General features: G+C 38.6%; 2 protein-coding genes across 7 annotated transcripts in view; one reads left to right on the top strand and one right to left on the bottom strand.

Annotated features, from left to right (window-relative positions):
* The first annotated feature begins 16 nt into the window (after positions 1-16).
* On the top strand, positions 17-8,477 carry LOC106176558 (protein O-GlcNAcase). 2 transcript variants are annotated; one of them, XM_013558996.2, is made up of 12 exons: positions 17-234; positions 783-932; positions 1,383-1,513; positions 1,642-1,810; positions 2,026-2,409; positions 2,666-3,381; positions 3,603-3,777; positions 4,855-4,908; positions 5,712-5,797; positions 6,822-7,018; positions 7,158-7,350; positions 7,689-8,477. In XM_013558996.2, the coding sequence occupies exons 1-12, from the start codon at positions 159-161 to the stop codon at positions 7,989-7,991; spliced, it is 2,634 nt and encodes an 877-aa protein (XP_013414450.1). In that variant the 5' UTR covers positions 17-158; the 3' UTR covers positions 7,992-8,477. The 2 variants fall into 2 exon arrangements, with proteins under 2 accessions (XP_013414450.1, XP_013414451.1); XM_013558997.2 differs by lacking the exon at positions 4,855-4,908.
* Positions 8,478-8,770: 293 nt separating this feature from the next.
* Positions 8,771-20,863, bottom strand: part of LOC106176557 (uncharacterized) — a 36,356-nt gene continuing 24,263 nt past the window's right edge. For all 5 annotated transcript variants that reach the window (XM_013558991.2, XM_087005549.1, XM_087005547.1 and 2 more), the window contains 11 exons: positions 19,158-19,276; positions 18,101-18,153; positions 17,713-17,798; positions 16,935-17,033; positions 12,160-12,338; positions 11,653-11,701; positions 11,328-11,467; positions 10,926-11,057; positions 10,519-10,616; positions 9,946-10,085; positions 8,771-9,544 (listed from right to left, as the gene is read on the bottom strand). In XM_013558991.2, the coding sequence (XP_013414445.2) occupies positions 9,318-9,544; positions 9,946-10,085; positions 10,519-10,616; positions 10,926-11,057; positions 11,328-11,467; positions 11,653-11,701; positions 12,160-12,338; positions 16,935-17,033; positions 17,713-17,798; positions 18,101-18,153; positions 19,158-19,276 (1,322 nt within the window). In that variant the 3' untranslated portion in view covers positions 8,771-9,317. The remainder of the gene's footprint in view (positions 9,545-9,945; positions 10,086-10,518; positions 10,617-10,925; positions 11,058-11,327; positions 11,468-11,652; positions 11,702-12,159; positions 12,339-16,934; positions 17,034-17,712; positions 17,799-18,100; positions 18,154-19,157; positions 19,277-20,863) is intronic.

Below are 20,863 nucleotides of genomic sequence, written 5' to 3'. Positions count from 1 at the left end.
ATCCAATCATGACTACATACACATATGAATGTTAGCGAAAAATACGGGTGTCGACATTTTGTTTTGAGGAAAATAAGACGACAGAAGGTTTAGATAGTTGGCAAATAGTCACCAGTTAAATTAAAGTCGAGAATAGTTTTTCAGTAATCAGTATACCAATGCGGGAGGTGAAGAATCATCTAGATTCGGACATCAATTCACTGAATGGGAACTTCTTGTGTGGTGTCGTTGAAGGTAAATAAAAAATATCGTTCGCCATCACAACCAGTGCGCCGAGGTCGCAGCCTGCTCGTTAAATATGCAAAGACCAGTGCTTTTGGGCGAATTAATTAAAATTATTCGTGCCATGTGTATCAAATTAGTTTTCACCCGTATTCGGTTCTGTTGGCCTTTTTCATTTGCGTGAAATTAGTGTTAATTTTCTCTGATGTGTTATCGTAATTCGACAATTTGTTAACCTCATTTGACTACTCCCAAATGGAAGCCAAGGTGGTGCTTATTACTTCTAAATGACCCATGCAATGTAGTTTAGTCAGATTAAGATAAGGTGAATCAATGTTGTTCTATAATGTCTAGTTTCTCCTCAGGCATTTTCTCCAATGCTGAAGTAGGTCAACACTGAAATCGTCAGTCTGGACAGAGTCCTTCAGTACCACTGGTAACAAAAATTAATATGATATCAAATTGTATTTCAAAAGACATTACGACAAATTTTAGTCACAAAATGTGGCATTAGATTTGGTATCTTGAGGCCATCACAAATGCATTTCTTGTTGTTATAGGTTTCTACGGAAGACCATGGACCATCGACCAACGACGAGATCTTTTCAGAAAGATGGACAGAATGGGACTTAATACCTACATGTATGCGCCAAAAGATGACTATAAACACAGAGCATACTGGAGGGAACTCTATTCTGTTGAAGAAGCAGGTGTGATGACTTGATATTGCTTAGTTGTAGGGTAAAAATATTCTGGGCTTACTTCAAGATAAATTTTATTAAGTGGAACTGCTTATTAATTTTGCAGATAAAGGTTAATCTTTGTAATCAAAGATAAACGTGTGAAACATTTTCATTTTCTTCAGCCATGTAAGAAACTCGGAATAATCTAGTTCAGTTGTATCCACTTGTATATAATTTATTTGTGTTACCAGTTTTCCCCCTTATGTTTTTAGGGTATTTAACTATTTTATGATCCTGATAAAAGTCCACAGTTAGACATCCAGAAGGAACAGTATTTCTCTTTGCTTGCTTTGGTTTGATTTTAATGATTAGATGACCATCTTATTTCAGGTTTTTTAGCCCTCCAATCTAACAATAATGTCAATGAAATGAAAAAATGTTTTATTGGGAGTCATGTTTCTCTTCAATTTCTTTTAGAACATCTGACTAACTTGATTGAAGCGGCCAAAGAAAACAACATCACTTTTTACTATGCCATATCTCCAGGATTGGACATAACTTTTTCAAACACCAAAGAAGCAGCATGTCTCAAAAGAAAACTAGAACAGGTATGTGTTGTCTTGTTTTATACTGTGTCAATAGTTTCTTCTGATTATACTCTTTTGAGGAAGTACTTTTCAGTAAAACAACTGTGTACTGTAAATGTTGTATTTGGATATGTTATAATTTTTTTTAGGTGGCTGCATTTGGTTGTACAGCTTTTGCCATCCTTTTTGATGACATCGAGACGGAGATGTGCCCAGCAGACAAAGAATTATTCCAGTCTTTTGCACATGCACAAGTTCATGTCACTAATGAAGTGTATCAACATCTCAATCAGCCAGGATTTCTCTTTTGTCCAACGGGTGGGTATTGTGATATTCAACTAAGTGTGTTTCAATGTAAAGACACTGCTAATTGTTGTTTTATGTTAGTTTTATTCAGGTATATGAGTAGTATTTAAATGTTTATTGCATTGCTTCAAAATAACCAGGACTTATCAAGTTGGATGCTCTTGATGTTTTACTAAGCAAAAATTCATGAGAACCACATATTTCATGGTAATCTTATAAAATTTCAGAATACTGTGGTACACGTGCAATGCCCACTGTGGCTAGTTCAGAATATCTGAACACTGTAGGTTCCAAACTTCTGCCTGGTATAGACATCATGTGGACAGGACCCCGCGTTGTTTCCAAACACATTACAATTCAGTCTATTGAAGAAGTCACAAAGGTGCTCCAAAGACCACCTGTAATATGGGACAATTATCATGCTAATGATTATGACCAGAAAAGACTGTTCTTGGGCCCGTATGATGGAAGGTCCACTGATCTTGTGCCATATCTTCATGGTGTCCTGACGAATCCCAACTGTGAGTTTGAAGCCAATTTCATTCCTTTACATACCATAGCTCAGTGGAGTAAAAGCAATATGGATGGAGTTAGGAAAGATGTTGTATTAAGTAAGTATGCAGGTTTTGATTGGGTTACAATATTATGTGATATTTGAATTTGATATAGTGATATTTAAGTGAAGGGAATTGTGCATCTTTTCTCAAGAAAATGTATTTGTAAAGAACCTTCCTGAAACTGATAAGTAGGCTTACATTGGAACAATTAGTTGTGTAGTGAATATGTTAATAGTAAATACCCATATAATGTGAAATTGCTAAGTTATAGGGATGCTGTCTGACTTCATATTTAACTATATTTTTCCAGGTGAGAGTCCAACTGTGTCAGATATTAGACTAGAAACTGAAAATATCCAGCCTTGTTCAGAAGAAGACATTCCACCTAAATATGATAACCGTTATCAACCCAAAGTTGCTCTGAAGGCAGCCATAATTGATTGGCTCCCAGAATTCTACACAAAGCGTAATGTGGCCCCCTGCAACATGCCAGCAAAGTGTCTGAACATTCCACCTCTGGCCAATCCCTGCCCCCCAGTCCCAGGCGAGGACCTGCCACCAATCACAAATATGAACCAGCTGGGGCAAATAGATGGATCTTACATGCAGCCAGCACCAAGTTTGCTCCCAGTGAACAGTCTTGTGGAACCCTCTAGTGCAGTGCCTGGGGATTCCTCCGACAAAGGTGACTCCGAACCCATGGACTACATCCCTACTGTGGGAATCGCCCCAGACTGTGACATGGAACCCAAAAGTGATGCCGACTCCAACCTTGATGGGGCTAGTGGAAGGACTCTTGAAGGTGCTGACAACACGATGCAAGTTGATACCTGTGATACAGACAATATGGAGGTCCCTGAGAAGGACCGTCTCACATACGAAGATATTTCTCTCTTGGTGGATTTATTCTACCTGCCCTTTGAGCATGGTCAACAAGCAGTTCATTTACTCACAGAATTCCACTGGTTAAAGGCCAACTCTGGTTGTATGACAGAATCCAAGAAAAAGAATGGTCACTCTCCTCTAGTATGTATGAACAGTCACCTCACAAGTAGACGAATATGAAATGAAAATCTTGTATATTTGTAATATGACACATTTTCAGATATTAATAGAATAACATAATGTTCTTTGTGAATGCATTTAAACAGAACAGTTTTTACCTGAAAAGAAAGATTGTTGTTAAGCAAGGTAATATTGTGCAAATGTCAAATATACTGTAATGTTTTCTTATTTATTCTTTTTAGGTGGAGGAATGGGAAACCAGAAGCAAAAAGTTCAACGAGACAGTAGAAGCTGTGAAGGTGCTGGCTGAAAAGCTGTTTAAAATCCCCAACCGCTCCTTGCTATATGATCTGTATCCCTACATGTGGGACATGCGGGGCATCCTGTGCCTGCTGAACTCCTTTATCAAGTGGTTAGGTAGGAGATTGTGTCCTGTTTCCATGTTATTCAGTCAGTTGTGACTGTTAACTGATGGAGTTTACACCTCATCAGTTCTGTGAAATGGGAAGGGGAGGGGGGGGGGGGGGGGTTTGAGGAGGAGGAGTGTTGTTGGAAAAAGGTTTTAGCTTCAGATATGGCCAGATTCATTATGTTATGATAGATTTTGCCACTAACAAGGCTGGTTAGTTATGAAGGTCTTATATATCCAACATGTTAATGTCACTACTGTGCTTCCATCTTATTTCTTGGCTGTGTTTCAGTTCGAAAATTATCACATGTGAAAAAGAATGTTTTGTTACTATTTTAGCCATCTAAGATTGAGAGTAAGTAGTGCTAAACATGCTGGGTAATTTGCAGGTTCCAGACCAACAAGCCAGTTGAAGACTATAAATGGGAATATTTGAAATGTTCAGTGTCACATACGACAGAGCAAGGTTTCTCTGCATTTTCATGACCTCAATGGCTTCCAAAGTGGCACTGAAAAAAAATTATAATTACAAACTCGGGTACAGAAAATTGGCATTTATAACGGAAAAAGTATAACAACTGTTAAAGGGAAATATAACCTTGTATAAACTTATAAGGAATGCAAATAAATGGAAAATACACTGTTTAGGTCAGTGAGTTATATGATATATATTTTTGTTTTGCATTTGGCTTGACCATTGTGATAAGATTACATGCAGAGGAAACTTGATACTGTCACTAGTGAAGGTTCTCTCTGAAAGATGAATATAATTGTATGGCAGATTAGAATGTGGCAATATCTGAAGTTCAAACCTGCATACACTGTTGTGGTTTGGAAGTTGGGGGTCTTGATAAAAACAAAATGACTGATAAATCATTTCAATTAATTGTCCATAAATTTTTCTGTCCTCTGTTGTGTTTTACTGAGGAAAAGAGCATTGATTAAACTGTAAAAGGCATTGATTTGTAAGAACATCGCATTTTGACTTTACTTCCAGCGTAACTCATATTTTTCAATTAAGTTTTACCTGAGTAAAGAAAGTATAGGACACACCACTAATTCTCTTTTTTTCCTGCCCTTTTCAGTGACAGGCAGTCTGCTGCACATGGGTATTTATGGGAAGACTGGAATTTTTACATGTACGCATCTGGAGTAATTTTTTTCTTTTCTTTTTTGGTTTACATTGTACCACTCGACATCTGAAGTGGTATTGGTAGGTAAGATGGACTATATAGTCACATGGCGCTTGCGCGTATTTGTTGCGGCTGAGGCGCAGTCAAGACGTTAGGTTGCTGCAGTGTAGTCTAAACTAATACGAGTTTCTCTCATCTAGGAACAGTGACAGATATTTCTTTCTGCTAGCACCAGGTTCTAAAGCTCAACACTCCAAAGATGTTCTCTTAAAGGTTACTAAATATAAATTTGATATTTTTTTCTGCAAGATTTTCTGAAGGGATGTTGAATGATATGCAGAGTAATGAAGTGCTATTGAAACAGCAGAAAGTTGTCAGATTATGAGAGCTATCTATGAATTGTTGAGCAAAGAAACTGGATGATATAAATCATATTTGAAAGTGATCATATATGGTGATACTTGAGATGCTTTTTGCAGGTCCAAGACTAATTATTTCAGTCATTTGCACTTTGCGCCATCTTCCCCACATTGCTAGTTTGATCATGTGACTATGCGCAGGGCGATATTTTCACAAGCAAAATGGCAGAGTCATTATCATTTATCCATCATAAAATCATTTCACATCTTGTTTTTGTATGACTTAAAAATCATCATCATGAGCATGTAATGTTACTTTGGTCGGGTAAAGAGAATCAAATCTCCACAACCTATGATTCTGCCATGCACGCATTGAAAAATTTATCTACATTTCTGAAGCTGGTGACTACCTCCTGTCTAATGGTTCTCTAAAAATTTGTGTTTTTTCAGGGTGCAATAAAGCCTACCGAGATGCTTTTATGTGTGGTGACCAAGAACCATGGATGTTCCGCGGTGGGCTTGCTGGGGAGTTTCAAGTATGTTTCAGATGAGGCAGCTTGTTTGCTCCCTTATTTATGCCCTGTTGATCTATGATTGTTTTTTCTCCATAGGGTCCCTGCACCTTTTCTCAAGGATGTCTTTGCGCTGCCCCCGCTGAATGCATGCGTGCGCGATCTGAGTTGCAATAAACATGCTGTGGGACAAGTTATTCTTTCCATAGCAGTTTGATGCAGCTCATGATAAAGTATTTGTTAGTCATTGAGCCAAGATGATTTGTTTGGATGTGAACCTTTCAAGTCCTCTTTTCTCAAGACTATATATTTACATGATTTTATTTTACAGACTGCACACTTGTGCAACACAGCACTGGACAGTTGCTGTTTATGTTTTTCCCCTCAAAACTGTGGTCAGACCTAGCCAGTTTAGTAATTGGTGCATTCCTCTGTAAACGGTAACCTCAAAGAAACATTGTCTCTGTGTTAATTTCATGCTATTCTTGTACGTACTTTAGTTAAGATTCATAAGAGTGCATTTCTCACAATGGTTGGTTAAATATATCAACAGAAAAGGGACATCTTGTTTTACGTATTGCCATCTTTTATTCTGTTTATGAAAGAAGTGCAGTATTTAGATGATAAAAGGTGTGAGATATATATCACCCTTTATTTGTGAGTAACGGCCCTTTATGGATACAAATGAGATGAAATGTTTCAAACAGAGGTTGAAACAGTTCATTGGATATGCACTGAATAATGACATGGAAAATTTCCTGTTTGTGCCTCTATTAAAAAAAACATGGGTTAATTTATAACATGAGGTAAAGTTAACTGGCTGCTTCTGATCCATAGTTGCGCTGCGTTTTCTTGACAACTTGGAATAGGTGCATACCCTTTCACCTGTTGCTGGAAACTGTAAGTACCAAAAGAAAAGTTAAGAAAACATATAATAACTTATATGCCTCTCCAAATGTAGCTTTAATTCATGCCTTGCAAATTAATACCACTATATGTTGTGAATATACTGATATTTTAGCATGCTTTCTTTTCCTTATTACTATAGCGTATGCTGCCAATAGATGGTGCACACGATTTGTTCCATCATGTGGCCCCTGTTCCGCCAAGTCAAAAGATGTTTACAATCCGGCCGTACTTGCCGTCTGACGAGGCTGCAGTCTATGAAGTGTGCCGTAAAACCTGTGATGATGGTCTAGATGGGACGGAAGTTTTCCCGGGACAACCTGATCTTATTGGGGATAAGTAAGTTTGTCATTATCTCTGGGGGGATGTATATTCACTAACCAGGTTTAAAACAACATTGTGTGCATTTGAAATATTGATGGAAGACTTTCAGCTTAATAATTTACCTCTTACAAAATCTGATTTACTTTCCTCACAGGTTAGTTGGAGGTTTTATCAACCTAAGCCCCGAGTACTGTTTTGTGGTGGAAGATGAGCAGGGAGTATTTGGTTACGTGTTAGCTGCCTTGGATGCCAAGAGTTTCTACAAGAAGTTGGAAGTTGCATGGATAAGTGAGCTGTGTACAAAGTATCCCTTGTCAGACAAAGTGGACAATCTAACTCCAGCTGAGGTAAGCTGTGGTGTTAGCACGTTCATACTGTACACAATGATCTGCACATGCGAATAATTTTAAGAAGTGATAATAATTAAGAAAGGAATGAATAAATAAGAAATAATTTTTGAAAATCACAACTACCTTGTATCGAGACGAGTTTGGTATTTGATCACTCAAATGGCCTGTGGTGAATAGTAAAGTTGTCTGGCACAAGGACATTGTGCAAATGTGTTCCTTTCATTGCTACCTTGAAGTAATGACCAATCTATGGGTGGTGTTGAAAATTTACTATACCTTTCAGCAAGAAGTTTAAGAGTGATAATTGTTAACAAGATCTCAACAAATGCTTTCAGGAAATAATCTCAAGTTTCCACAACTTCAAGACCAATCTCCCAAATACTCTGTATGAAAACTTCCCCACCATCCTGAAGATGGACATCCTCCCAGACCGTGTAGATGACAGCAGTGTGGCCAAGCGGATGCTGGCTTGTGTCCTGTCTGCGCTGAAGGCGAATGGCTCCATTGGGGCGCACTGCGAGGTTAACGTGGGGGACAGACAGATGGTGGAATTCTATGCCAAACTGGGTTTTGTGGAGGCTCCGTCATCTGATCAGTTGCTGTCTGAAGATACTTTCCTCCTAGTGAGGAGAATCTAATGCTGAGTGCATTGTGGACTATGTTGTATGGGTTGTGTGAAAACTTGATGGTGGTATATCTAGAAATGAATGCCAAAATGGACATGATGCATTTTGTGTTCCATGTTGATAAGATGTCCATAAAAGTGTGGATATATTTATTTGTGCAATCTTTTGTTTCTTTTACCAGTTCAAGCGCCAAGGCAAGTGGCAAACTGTTAACTGAAGCCTTATTATTTAACTGTACTGGAAAAAAAATTGATAAAGAATGGTTTGAAAATGATTTCGAAAAGCACAGGACTATTCTGTCAGGTTTACCTTAGTGTTTTCCCATGGAACAAGGATGTGGGAACTGGCAGTCGTGCATGCTGATGTCTTTATTAGTTATACAGTCGAACATTATTATTTAAGATAAAAGGGACTGCTAAGCAGTATTTAAAGTTATTGTTGTCGCAATGCGACTGCCATGGTTAATTATTGTACTTGAATAAATTGTTAAGCCATTGAGACTTTTTTAGTGGTTTTTAAAACATGCGCATAAAACCGCCTGGCCTCTATTGAAAAGACCGTCATTGAGATTTTCATTACAAATATTTTCATTGAGCATAGAATGCATGTTTGTCATACTGACCTGTTGCAGCCTTGGTGTAAAGATTATCCCTGCAAGTAATTTCCCACACAAATGATGTTTTTCATCACAAATTGCTTGTGACGCCAGGGAAATTTCCTTTTATTTGGCGCCAAAATCGATCGATTCTAAAAATTTGCTTTTCTTACAACAAACTAAACTACCCAGCCAATCCGGTAAAAAGTTTATTAAGCGACTTGGATACAAATTAAACTCATCGCTTGAAAATAAGTTTTCGTCAAACGAAAACGATTGTTTTGCATAGATGGCCCCACTGTTAAAAGTGTGTATGGAATCTCTAGTTCGAAGAGAGTCATTTAATACTTGAATATGTACAAAAGCAGAATGTGCTTTATCGTCTTTGACGTACTTCATAAACATATAACAATAAAATGAATTAATGGAAGACATCCATCCATGCTCAAGTGCCTAGATTGCCATTCAAGAAGTTGCGCAATTCTTCGCGTATGCTTTAACTGGCCTGCGCAATCCGGGTTTGGAGCGTTTTCAAAAAGCCATTTGAAACTTCAAGTAAGTTTCCGATTATACTTCGAAAAAACAGAAACATTTTATAGATCGCCTCCAATGGCCTATAATGGTAATCTTCATAGTCTGTCACCAAGGTATAACTTAACATTTCACACTGATTTTCAAACAAAATCAAGCATTGTGGTAGGATATTTTTCTATTTACATCATTGTACAAATGACTCATGGTCTTCAATAATAATAACCATAGGAACTGTCGTCCCCTTCTCCATAGTCACCGTAGTCGTACGCTCCCTCCTCACCCTCGGGCTGTGGTTTGGACTGAGGGATGTTAGACGGAGGATTGATGGCGGCATCGGGTATTCTGGCTCTGAAGTTCTGACCGCCGATAATTGAAGTTCCTGGCTCGAACTTAGGAACTTTCCCGGAGTTGGGATCGAAGCCTGGCGGTAGTGCTTCTGTAACCGAAAAACCAAAAGTATCTAGTTAAACGCTATCAAAATTTCCGCCACAGAGAAAATGATTTAACTTACAATTTCTGCTATGGGTCAGAATGATAATATAAAGATAAAAAAAAAAAAAAAGAAAAGTGCTGATAGCGATATAATTTGGCGTTACAAAGTAATCGTTGCTAACACATTTAGTTGCAGAGAGAAAAAAAAACAAACAGCCGCAGACTTAGTAGTACAGGCAACATTTTCTGGCAAAGTAGACTTGCGACGTATCTGAGTGTCAGAACGGACTTAAATTTTGACTATCTTCAAAAAAATAAGTCAGTTTTATGATCTTTAATATGCCTTTACTATATTGTATATGCGGGTTAAGGAATTAGTCCCAACACTAAAGCAATGTTCCTTACCGTTACATCTGTACACCAAGTCAGACCAGATGACATTTTCTTGTGAAAATATGAACACTCCTAAACGTCCGCCGCGGAGTGTGGTGTCGATAATATAACCGGAGTCGGCCACCAGCGTTGTCTCTTCGTACAAAAGGACCCTGGAATTGTATTTAAATAACACTTTTATTTTATTTTTTAAATTCTGACGAAAGGTGTTGGTGCATAGTAAAATCATATGTACATGTAGTGCAATCTGCATGACTGTGCACTCACTGATGCACGATTTTCAATGTTTGTTAAAAATTTTACTTTTCTTTAAACTGAAATTTCTAATATTTCAGTGTTACCCTCTTCTCAGTTACAAGTAACGAAACTTCGCCGCGTCTTCCAATTCAAATCATCACGGTTAATTGAATCATTAACAGACATTAGGCGGGGTGGAGGGTACGTTCTGCGGCAAAATTTTATCTGGATTTTATGCCATACCCGAAAATGCGTCAGCTTAGGGGATTAAAAGGTCCACAATTTTAAAAACCCATGGACTTGCTGGCTACAGGCCTGCGTAAGGAATGAGACCCGTCAACTGCCTACCTGATCAAGCCAACAGACGGCCTGTGGAGCAGCTCCCACCTGTAAGGCACCTTCTCCTTCCAGCCAATATCACGTGGATCCTTCCACAGAAGTTTTACCTGGAGGAAGAAATAATGGCCACCAATAAGTGTGCATCAGTGGCAGTTGAAAGAAAAATTAATGTTAACCAAAGTTATCAAATATTTAGTTTCGTGACCCCGGATCTGGGGTCCTATAGTAGGTCAGGGGTCACAGTCACTTCCGTGACCAAATAGGCCAAGTAACCTTCTCCGGACAAAATATCGTATCAAGTAAATATTCCACCAGTGAAAAGACTGCTGTTGACACAACGAATGCATTTTTTTAATTGGCTTTGTGTCAAAAAATCTGCATGCTAAATGTGGTAGGTAGAGCACGGGCTATGTTACCTCGTTGGTAGTATTTCCAGTGTGCCACATAGCGTTCCTCATGATTTCACCTGGCCCCGTGGAAGACTTAACAACCTTCAGCTGTATTCCAGGATCCGCCACTGCGCGGAACGGTGTGGCCTTCCAGTAGGTCTGAAACATGGAAAAAGATAGAACCAGCCTGTCAGTAGTAGATCTCTCGGCGTTCAGTTCAGCACACTTTGTGCAAAACGCAAATACCTTGGGTATGTGTAATGAATAGATATTACACAAAATAAAGAAAAAGGGGACTTTGCCGAAATTATCAGACAGGCACTGCAATCGAAGGACAAATTGCAAGCTAATTATTATTATTATTTTTTAATTTATTCTTTTAGCCTAACAAGCATGTGTCTGTACTCGCTTGTGTCAAAGTAAACTCACCTGTCTTCGTTTTTTCCACATGACAACGTAAAAGCTGCTGCTATCCTGGTAACTAAACACGAACCCGGCATAATCATCATCAATCTCTGTATTGACGAAGAAAGTACCACTGAAGTCAACACCACTGAATGCAGTATAGCCTAGGGATGAAAAAATTACTATGTCACAATAATTCATTTATGAACGATTTCGTTGTAATGCTATCACGGTTTACCTTGCTATTTTGACACAAACTGGGTATTTAAACTACGAAAACAAAATACCTCATACTTTTTGATAAACCAGTTTAATAGATATTGTCTCTCTGGTGTGAGAAATAACGTACCGACAGCCAGGCCAGGGTCACTGTTCATACTTTGCAATATTTCAGCACCCTAAATAAAAATAATGATAAAAAACAGTAAAATACTATAGAACATAAATTGCCCTTGCCCCTTCCAACAAAGGCCCTGCCTTAAACATATCATATTTCAATTATGTTTATATTTCATGCTTTGTCTTCATGAGAGATATTGATCATTATGGATTGTCCTGAATTTCTGTTTATATCTTAAAGTACGATGAGATGCATTAAAATGAAGGGTGGATTAATCATACTCTTATTTGGTTTCAGCATTTAGTAAATAAATATGGGTGTTTCAACACGACATAAAACTTTGTGGATCTTAATGGTAAAAATAGCTTTCTCGCTCCTTGATTTAGAGAACCAAAGTTCAAATTTCAGAAAGTTTAAGTTTTACAAGGCACTGATTTAACCAATATTCTTTAACCTTTAAGCAACATATATCCATTGTTTATTCCATACTTCTTTGTGAGATAACGGGTGCCCTACCTCGTTCAGAATAACCCAGTGTGGATCGATTTGGGATTCCCCGAAAGGATCCAGTACCACTGTGAAATATTCCCTGAAGTCGGTGGCCTGGATTTCACTGTTGTCCGGGCAGGCGTCAACGTCATCTGGGATAGTGTCATTATCCCTGTCGTTCTCACACACGTCTCCACGACCAAATACTGCAAACAAAGTAAAAATGAGATGTGTATTATTGACATTCCTTGGACACCGATAAAACAAAGTAATCGTGTCTGTCATTTAAAATGTGTTACAGTCTGTCATTAAAAATGTGGTACAGATTAAAGTGTAAGGATTGATAAAACGGGTTTGATTGTCCTTTTAGTCCAACCCAATTAAAAATTTCCCAACGTCGTCCAAACAGCAGCCAACAAAATATGAAATTTGTTCAACTCTTTTGGTTGACAAAGTTTTTGACAAGCCTATTCTATATGGATCCTCCTGGTCAAGAAGGCCTACTTTTACCAAGGTACACCTTTGTTAACACCAACACTAACAAGTGATAGTCGTCGAAATTCCCTCCGTTTTTCTGGGACTTTAATACAATGTTAACCAAAAAGTGCAAGCTGTCCTCCTCCAGTTTACCTTTAACTAAGAATACTCTCCGCACTGCAAGGTTTTTATTTGATATTCGACATGAGTCAAGACGCCTAAACCGAATTCATTACTTCCTCTCTATCAGCTGTTTCCTGGAATACTTAACATAAAGATATTTAACCACCCTACATAACTTAGGTGAGGAACTCGAGAGGTTTTCTACAGGGTTACCACTTAATATGGAATATTATATTTTGGCGAGTAAATTTTCTACAAAATGTTTATTTTCTCTATAACTATTTTAAATTAAAAGCTGAGGTGTCACTCCATGTGTAGCCAGGTGTGTTACCTAATTACCACACAACTCTCGAAACAACTGATGCATGCAGTTGCATGTTCTGTGGTCAGAAATGTGAGGGGTGGTGTTTTCAGCAATTTCTGCCCGTGTATAAAAACGCATGGGTTTGGCGAATCTTTGGAGTGTATTTAGAAAAGCAACAAAGGGATCGCTCTGAAACTTGACAGGTACCTTAGAGAAGATATGGTTCGACAGCTATGCAACGCAGCCTGCTGTGGGATTCTTGCTTTCAGAGAAAATGGCCAGAAACGGACAGCCATTGCCAGGCAATGCAACATTTATCAGGAACCGTTAGTAAAGTCCTCCAAAGAAATGCTACAACAGGGGCACCTACTCCAATACCTCGACCAGGGTGTCCGCGTATCACACCAAGAAGACAGGATCGCCTTCTCCTTAGAGTGCGCCGTGATAGTCGTACAAAGACAACCAGTGTTCTCAGAAAAGAGTGGCAGAATGTCATTCAAATGCCCATTTCAAGGTCCCTCGTGAACAAGAGATTACTGCAAGCCGGTTATTTTACACGAACACCAGTACTGAAACCACTGTTAACAGCAGATCATATACAGCGACGTCTGCAATGGGCTGGGGACCACGTGCGTTTGCAGCCAAACCACTGGAATCACGTTGTTTTCGGTGATGAGGCTAGAAATGGATTTTTTAGGGTTGTTGGTCGAATCCGTGTCCACCGACGTGTACGAGAGGCATAACACAATGATTGTGTACTGCCTAGGGTGCAAGCATGGGGTGGTAACATCTCTGTTTGGAGAGTATTTCATGTCAGTGCCCAGAACCAGTTGGTTTTTCTAGGAGGCAACCTCATACAGGATTCCTACAGAGACATTCTACAGCTAACAATGCTTCGATTGGTAAGAGTCATCTTCAGGAACAAATTTGTGTACCAAGACGACTGCGCAACCCCACATCGAGCCCACAGAATCACTGTTTTTCTTCAAAACCAATGGGTTCAGCAACTGCCCTGGACTGCAAACTTGCCAGATATGAACCCAATTAAAACTCTTTGGGCAAAAGTAACTCACAGAATTAATAGCCATGGTCATCGGCCAGTAAATAGCAATGAACTGCAACAGGCAAATATCACTGCGTGGAATGATATCCCCATCCAAACTCTAAAAAACGTGTCACAGGGTATGCCATATAGGATGAGGGCGCTGCAAGCGGCTGCTGGAGGTCATACCCGCAATTACTGACTTTTCATGATTTACTGTAGTGAGTTCTTTGACTGTGTAACATACAACTGTCCGGAGGCTATAAATTTCTTCAATATCTTAGCTTAAAGTTAAAACTGACAACAAACTGTTGATATGGTTTTCTGGGGGTGTCCCTTTCTTTTGAATGGCATCTTATGTCAGATTTAATATCATCGACCAAAATATCTCACAACAGAAGACTGGATGTTTTTATCACTCAGTGACATACTTTTTTGATGAATCAAGCCAAATAAAACTTAATCAGCACTCAAAAGTAAAAATGATAAAAATATTCCATATTAAGTAGCAACCCTGTATAATTTATTCATCTTGTGTATTTCATCAAGGTGGGGGCGCTATTAAAACACGCGTTCTCAGGGGCCCAGCCCTGAATCGTATCATCCTAATATGGATTTTAAGTAAGCCGCCCCTCCCCCACCTCTGTTGTCGTCAAAAGGATTTTACGTCACCTTCCAGTCTAACTTGTAATGGATTCAACATTGTGTCCATGGGCAAAATACATAAAGGATCCACACGTGATAGTAGTCTACTGTGGTTGAGAATGCTCATGGCCAGGGATAGTATATAATATTAAATAGAAGAACAGACTAATGTCTCTGCACGATTATTTTGCAGTAACCAATCCATGTGTAAGCGGACCTCAAAGACCCCTATGAATTATACATGTCACCCTCTACCAAGACCACAGCGAGACTGCTTTCACAAATATTCATGGATATTTTTTTCTGGCTAATTCTTTACACTATTTTGTATTATCAGATATTTTACAGCATGTCAGAAATGACGTCATTACCCAGCTGGCCTCTGGTAGACAGTAACTGCATGTAACGTGTCGCAAATGTGTCGAATACTGTAAATGTCAAATCAAGAGTTTTTACCGTGATGCACGTGGGAAAGGGGCGTTGGGTTGTATTTCTTATAGGACACTTTTTTTGTAATTCTGTGTGTCTTTTTTCCCCCGGTGAAGCACACTGTTGGGAGTTGGATAAACATAGCATGGTAGTACGTTGTGCTGTGCACGTTTGTCACTGAGAGAAAGTTAGGCAATAAGTCCTAACCACGCTGTCTAAAGTTGGTAGCAGTGGCATGTTTTGTAACATTGCAAGGGACCTAAACAATAACACAAAAGGGTGATTAGTTTAGAAAAGTGCATATCTACAAGAAATAGGCATGCCATAATACAAATGATTGAAACACATGTACGCATAGAAAGGCTCCCTCCCAATATATATTGAACTGTACACTGGCTGATAGCGAAGTGTACTACGCAGGCTGTCATAATCATTCCAATTAAACACCTTGTCTCGGGACTATGCTACTTAGCGCAAGCTTTTAACCGTGGTCATTAAAACATGGCATGCCAATTTCTTGCAGACATGCTCTTTTCTCAATTAATAACACGCGATATAAGTTGAGTCAATGGGAGCAAACTTTTACTGACATTTTTTATTTCTTTAAACAGAACAGCTCATTATTCACCTATCCTGAAAACCGACTACGCCCTTCTCTCCCTTCACTCTGATGAAATAGACGCTTTATCCCTCAACAGCAAATTGGATATGTGACTATTTTCAAACAATACAAAATTATCACATGCTTCTGAGGGATAGTAACCTTTATGCGTGAACTACTGCACTGATATTTTTGATAGTTGGGCAGTAGGTGGGGGGGGGGGGGGGGGGGAGGAGTGGAGTGGGCTTTGACAAAATAAAACACCTTGCTTGGTGACGTCATGGAACAGCTTGGTTAAACGGTATTTCTAAGCGTCAAGAATCCTGCAGATTGCACGCATAAAACACAACTAAACCACTGTTATCAATTACATTTTCCCCAAAGATAACCTGAATTATTTGGAGGTCAGTAACCACGCGCCAATCGACCGACCTTGTTACATTAACTAATTAGCAATACGTTCATTGATCCGTAGTACGTTGCTGAGCGTGGCGAAAAGTAGTAAATGACGGCATTTCTTAACGAAGGAAAAGCAAGCTGGAGAAGCCTTGCAAGGTGAAAAAAACACTTAACATTTTCAGAAAATATGATGATTATTTCTTCATTAAAGGTTAGCGCATGATTGATTCAGAAAATGAGAACCTACGGAGTGTGTGAATTCCACATCGTAATATATTAAAACTACGAAGATCCTGGTAGAACAGGTAACACTGAATGCTCCTATTCAGGTTCAGCGGCAAACGTGTTTATTACTGGTGCTCTAAGACTGGGGGTATCTTATAAGTCGGTAACGTTGTCAGGTATTACAACAAGTACCAGTACTCTGCTGCATAATTGCTCAGGTAAGTTGAATGAAACTGTCTGCTTCGAACAGATAGTGCTCTGCGAGTATACAGATGATCGTTGGTATGCTGAACGATTAATACTTGCTTTATCATATCTTTGACATACGTCAGTTACTGGCAAGAATAGTGTGGGAGGCAAATATTCTAAATTTTTCTGTTCTTCTTATGCGATATCTACAATGTATTTCTCTTGTTCACTAAAGTCAACATATCTACACGTGGGCTCAAAATAGCCCATAATTGGATTTAAAATTGGATAAAATAGCCGTAAAGCGCACACGCAAACACCACAATCAAAGGAAAAGCACAGACAGGCGTCCACCCTCAGACACTCACCTTCTACTTCATCAAGCTGGTCGGGGTTGGGGGTCAGTCGACAGTTGTCTTCCACATCAGGGACGCCGTCATTATCATCATCATCATCACATATGTCACCTGAAGAAAAACAGAAAACAAGTTGTAAACACGCGCCATTTGTACGATTTCATAACAGCGTGATTTCATCTCAGGCTAGGAAATAGAAGAGATTGACGTCAATTTGAATGACCGGGAAGCCTACAAAACGTTCATAAATGTGGTAAGACCGACTCTGTTTAATAACATTTTAGACACTAAGTAGCCTATAGCTGTATCTGAAGTACTAATTCTGAAATTATACAATACATTTTTTATCTTTTTTTCATTACTGGTCAAGATATCATGTTCCCAGCAACAGTCATGTTCGCCTTTTTTTTTCAGCCAAATTTCAGAATTAACTTTTAAATTATTGCGCAATTTTTGGCAATGCTATTTCGAATTCAGCTTTATGAGAGTATTGTAAGACTATTTATTCTCATAAATGTCATATATATTTCCTTTGTTTCATAAATCTTTTTCTACTTTCGCTACTATACCATTTCTCTTGCATAATTCCATATGTGAATTCTTATAAATTTCTCTTGAGATTCCAAAGATTGAGATAGATTTCCCCAAACCTCAAACGAACAGACACAGCCATTTGTGAGATTGAAACTTATGTTTCCACTACATTCTTCTAAACTGTGACTAGCTATCATGTACAATAGAGTGATGCTAAAGTGAAATTTCGAAATTTTCTGTATCTCAGCTCGTTTACCTATTCCATCTTTATCAGAATCTGTTTGATCTGCGTTTGGCACGTCGGGGCAGTTGTCATTGCTATCTTGAATGCCGTCCCGGTCCCTGTTAAAAATTCGCGGTAAAAGTCAAATATGATGTAAATATTAGGGGGTTTACATACTAAATGCCATTTGGAATATGCAAAGGCGTTACTAAAATAGCATTTTATATATATATATATATATATATATATATATATATATATATATATATATGCATGGTATCAGTTCTTGAAATTTAGTGCCAGATATACCATCTTCATGGTTCAGTAATGAACAAATTTTTTAAAATTATTTGGAATGTTTTTTTTTTGTTTGTTTGTTTGTTTGATTATTTCCCACAATGTACATAACTAAACAGCTCACCTGTCCTCATTGTTGTCGCAGGCATCGCCCACCTGGTCGCTGTCCTTGTCTTTCTGGAAGGTAGAAAAATTGAGACGTAACTGGCGGAAAAATTTAATATTATTTTTAACACACTTGTCAAAATTGTATTAAACACACGTCCGTACCAGTTATCGCATGACAAAATGACTGGCTTTCGATGTGCGCTATTCTATCTCTAATTCTAGGTTTAGCATAGTGGTTGATGTTTATTTTTGCAATTTTTCGCTTGTTTAGCAGGTGATAAAAGTAGGTTTTAAAAGTAATTTGAATTTAGGGTGGTTTGATATGACGCCTCTTCTCAATTAGGCAAAAGAGGATACTGCTTTTTAGGCGTGTTTCACGCAGTCAGTTCATTCAATTGACATAAGATATATTATTGCGTATGCTCCTCAAATAATATACATGGATTAAAATGTAAACCATGCTAAACATTTCGACACTTCGAAGCAAAAAAAAAAAAAAAAAAAAAAAAAACCCGGACGTTAGATATAGGCCCTAAGCACTGAAGATCACGACATAGCGGTGCTCGTTGTTATATCAGCGGAAGAAAGGCCGTCAGGTCCTGTCATTATTGATCTTGCTTAAATTTTTGTTATTTGGAAGACGTAAAAGGCAGCCCATGTGTAAAATTATGTACCAGGTTTCAGTAGTACATTCCACCTAGCATGTACTGTGTAAAACCACAACGACTTATTCTAGCTGACTTCTAATGTAAGTGTTCTGTTGACTCATCTTGATCATCCCAGCAGACAACAGTAGGCCTACATTAGATTCGTTTCCAGACGTTATTCTAGAAATAACACGTTGCATCCGATTTGACATTGCAGCCGCACAGGTTGTTGTTTTTGAGTCGGAAGAGGGGTAGACATTAAAAAAAAAATAGACATAAAAAAAAATATCGGCTTCGGTGGAGAGTGGGGTTGGGGCGAGGTGTGGGGACTCTACCTTAGTCTTCTTCCCATGACGTCAGTCTCGAATCAAATCAGCAACTGAGGTCCCCATTTGGAAGGGGTCGTGATTATGACGGCAGACCTACCTGTTCTGGGTTTTTGACCGTTGGGCAGTTATCACAAGCGTCCCCGATACCATCACCGTCAGTGTCCACTTGGTCAGTGTTGGGAGTCAGCCAACAGTTATCTGGTTCATTAGGGATACCTTGATGAAAAAAAGAGACCATGTTAACCCTCTCTGTTAGTAACATGTTCTTTAATTTAACAGCACGCGTCGTGATTTAGGCCTAATTGAGTATTTTTTAATGTAATGACTGGTATGCAGATCAGCAATATGAGGCGACACTTGGGAATAATAAAATAATCAGCCGCAAATGTTGATGAATGGGGCAATTCCACGTGTTTCTCTTTAAGAAAAGTTTGTTTCCCTCAACTGATTATTTGGTCCTAAGAGTTACCTTAAAAGCAATGTCAGCAAATGTACAGACAATAAAACAAACGGTAGGCCTAATTCAGGTTACCCTATCTTTATGCAACATGCACATTCTAGTAAACATTGTAAATTTGGTCTACTTCAGTATAAATATGGTGATGTGTAAACCCACCTTCCAAAACAAGTCTCGGTTAGTTTGCATATTACTCCAATACAAAATATTGATCTACTCAAATAGTGAGAGCAACTTTGGGCTTTTAACTTCACGTCCGATCATGCGGCTATTCGAACTTCACTTGCAGTTTACCAAACAAAACCTCTCAGTGAATTTAAAACAAAACGCATAGAAATTGAAATATGCTTTGGCAGTCAGAGAAGGAACGATTGAAAAAACGGCCGATTTGCGTACTTTAACTAAATCTTTTCCCAACGCAGCCACCCAGTAAATATGACATAAAACAAAAAAACGGTTTGGCAGGGTGAACAAATTTGTCAGAAAACGACAATGACGACATGGCTAGACACAGGTGATCAGGAGGTATCACCAAATGATAAAATAAATAAATAAATGAATTAAATACACTGAACTTTAAAAAGAGAAATATGCATTCTTAACATTAAACAACTAAGTTTTCTAAATTTGTTAAGACGTTTTTTTAGTCTTTGGCACCTCGTATGCACATGGTAACTAAAAATTATTTTGCAAAGGTCTAACCGTTTAAGACCCTTATGAATATGCGAATATCTGGTCTATCTATTTGTGAAAGAAAAGAGTTTAAGGGGGTGGAAATGTGATCAAAAGGCGTGAAAGTGAAATCAGAGAGATGATAAAATGAAGACATCCCCATTTATAATGGTTTGGTTTTGGTCATTTGTATACAGTTTCTTCGTGGTCGCCTGGTTTTAAGAGAGAGAATGTTATTATGATTTAAGCTTGACCTGGATATACAGAAGTAACACAGTTAAGTTCATTCAAATTGTTTAAAAATTACCCCGCGTTCCGGAGAGGACACAATCCGGTACAAAGCGTCCATGGCAACAGAAACATCCACTGAAATCGAAGCCAACTGTTTTAGTGACAGCACAGGGGTATGTGTTTACGACTGGATAAACATCGTCACTCAACTGAAGAAATAATTACACACTTGTCAAATTTTCTAGCAATGATAACTCATTCTCGCTCATGATCGAAAACGCTGGCAAACTCCACGGGCACATGGGGGCGCCTATCAGAGGACATTCTCTTCCAGCAAATAGGCATTTAGGCCAAATCCACGTTGTCCATGCCTGCACTAACTCTAGGTAAAATGTCAAAACAGGACATACATTTATCTGAGATAGGTGGGATGTCCCGTGTGA

This window comes from Lingula anatina, chromosome 1, assembly GCF_051362555.1.
Source record: "Lingula anatina isolate TDL-2025a chromosome 1, LinAna3.0, whole genome shotgun sequence".
NCBI lineage: Eukaryota > Metazoa > Brachiopoda > Lingulata > Lingulida > Lingulidae > Lingula > Lingula anatina.
This window is presented reverse-complemented; position numbering and strand designations above follow the sequence as displayed.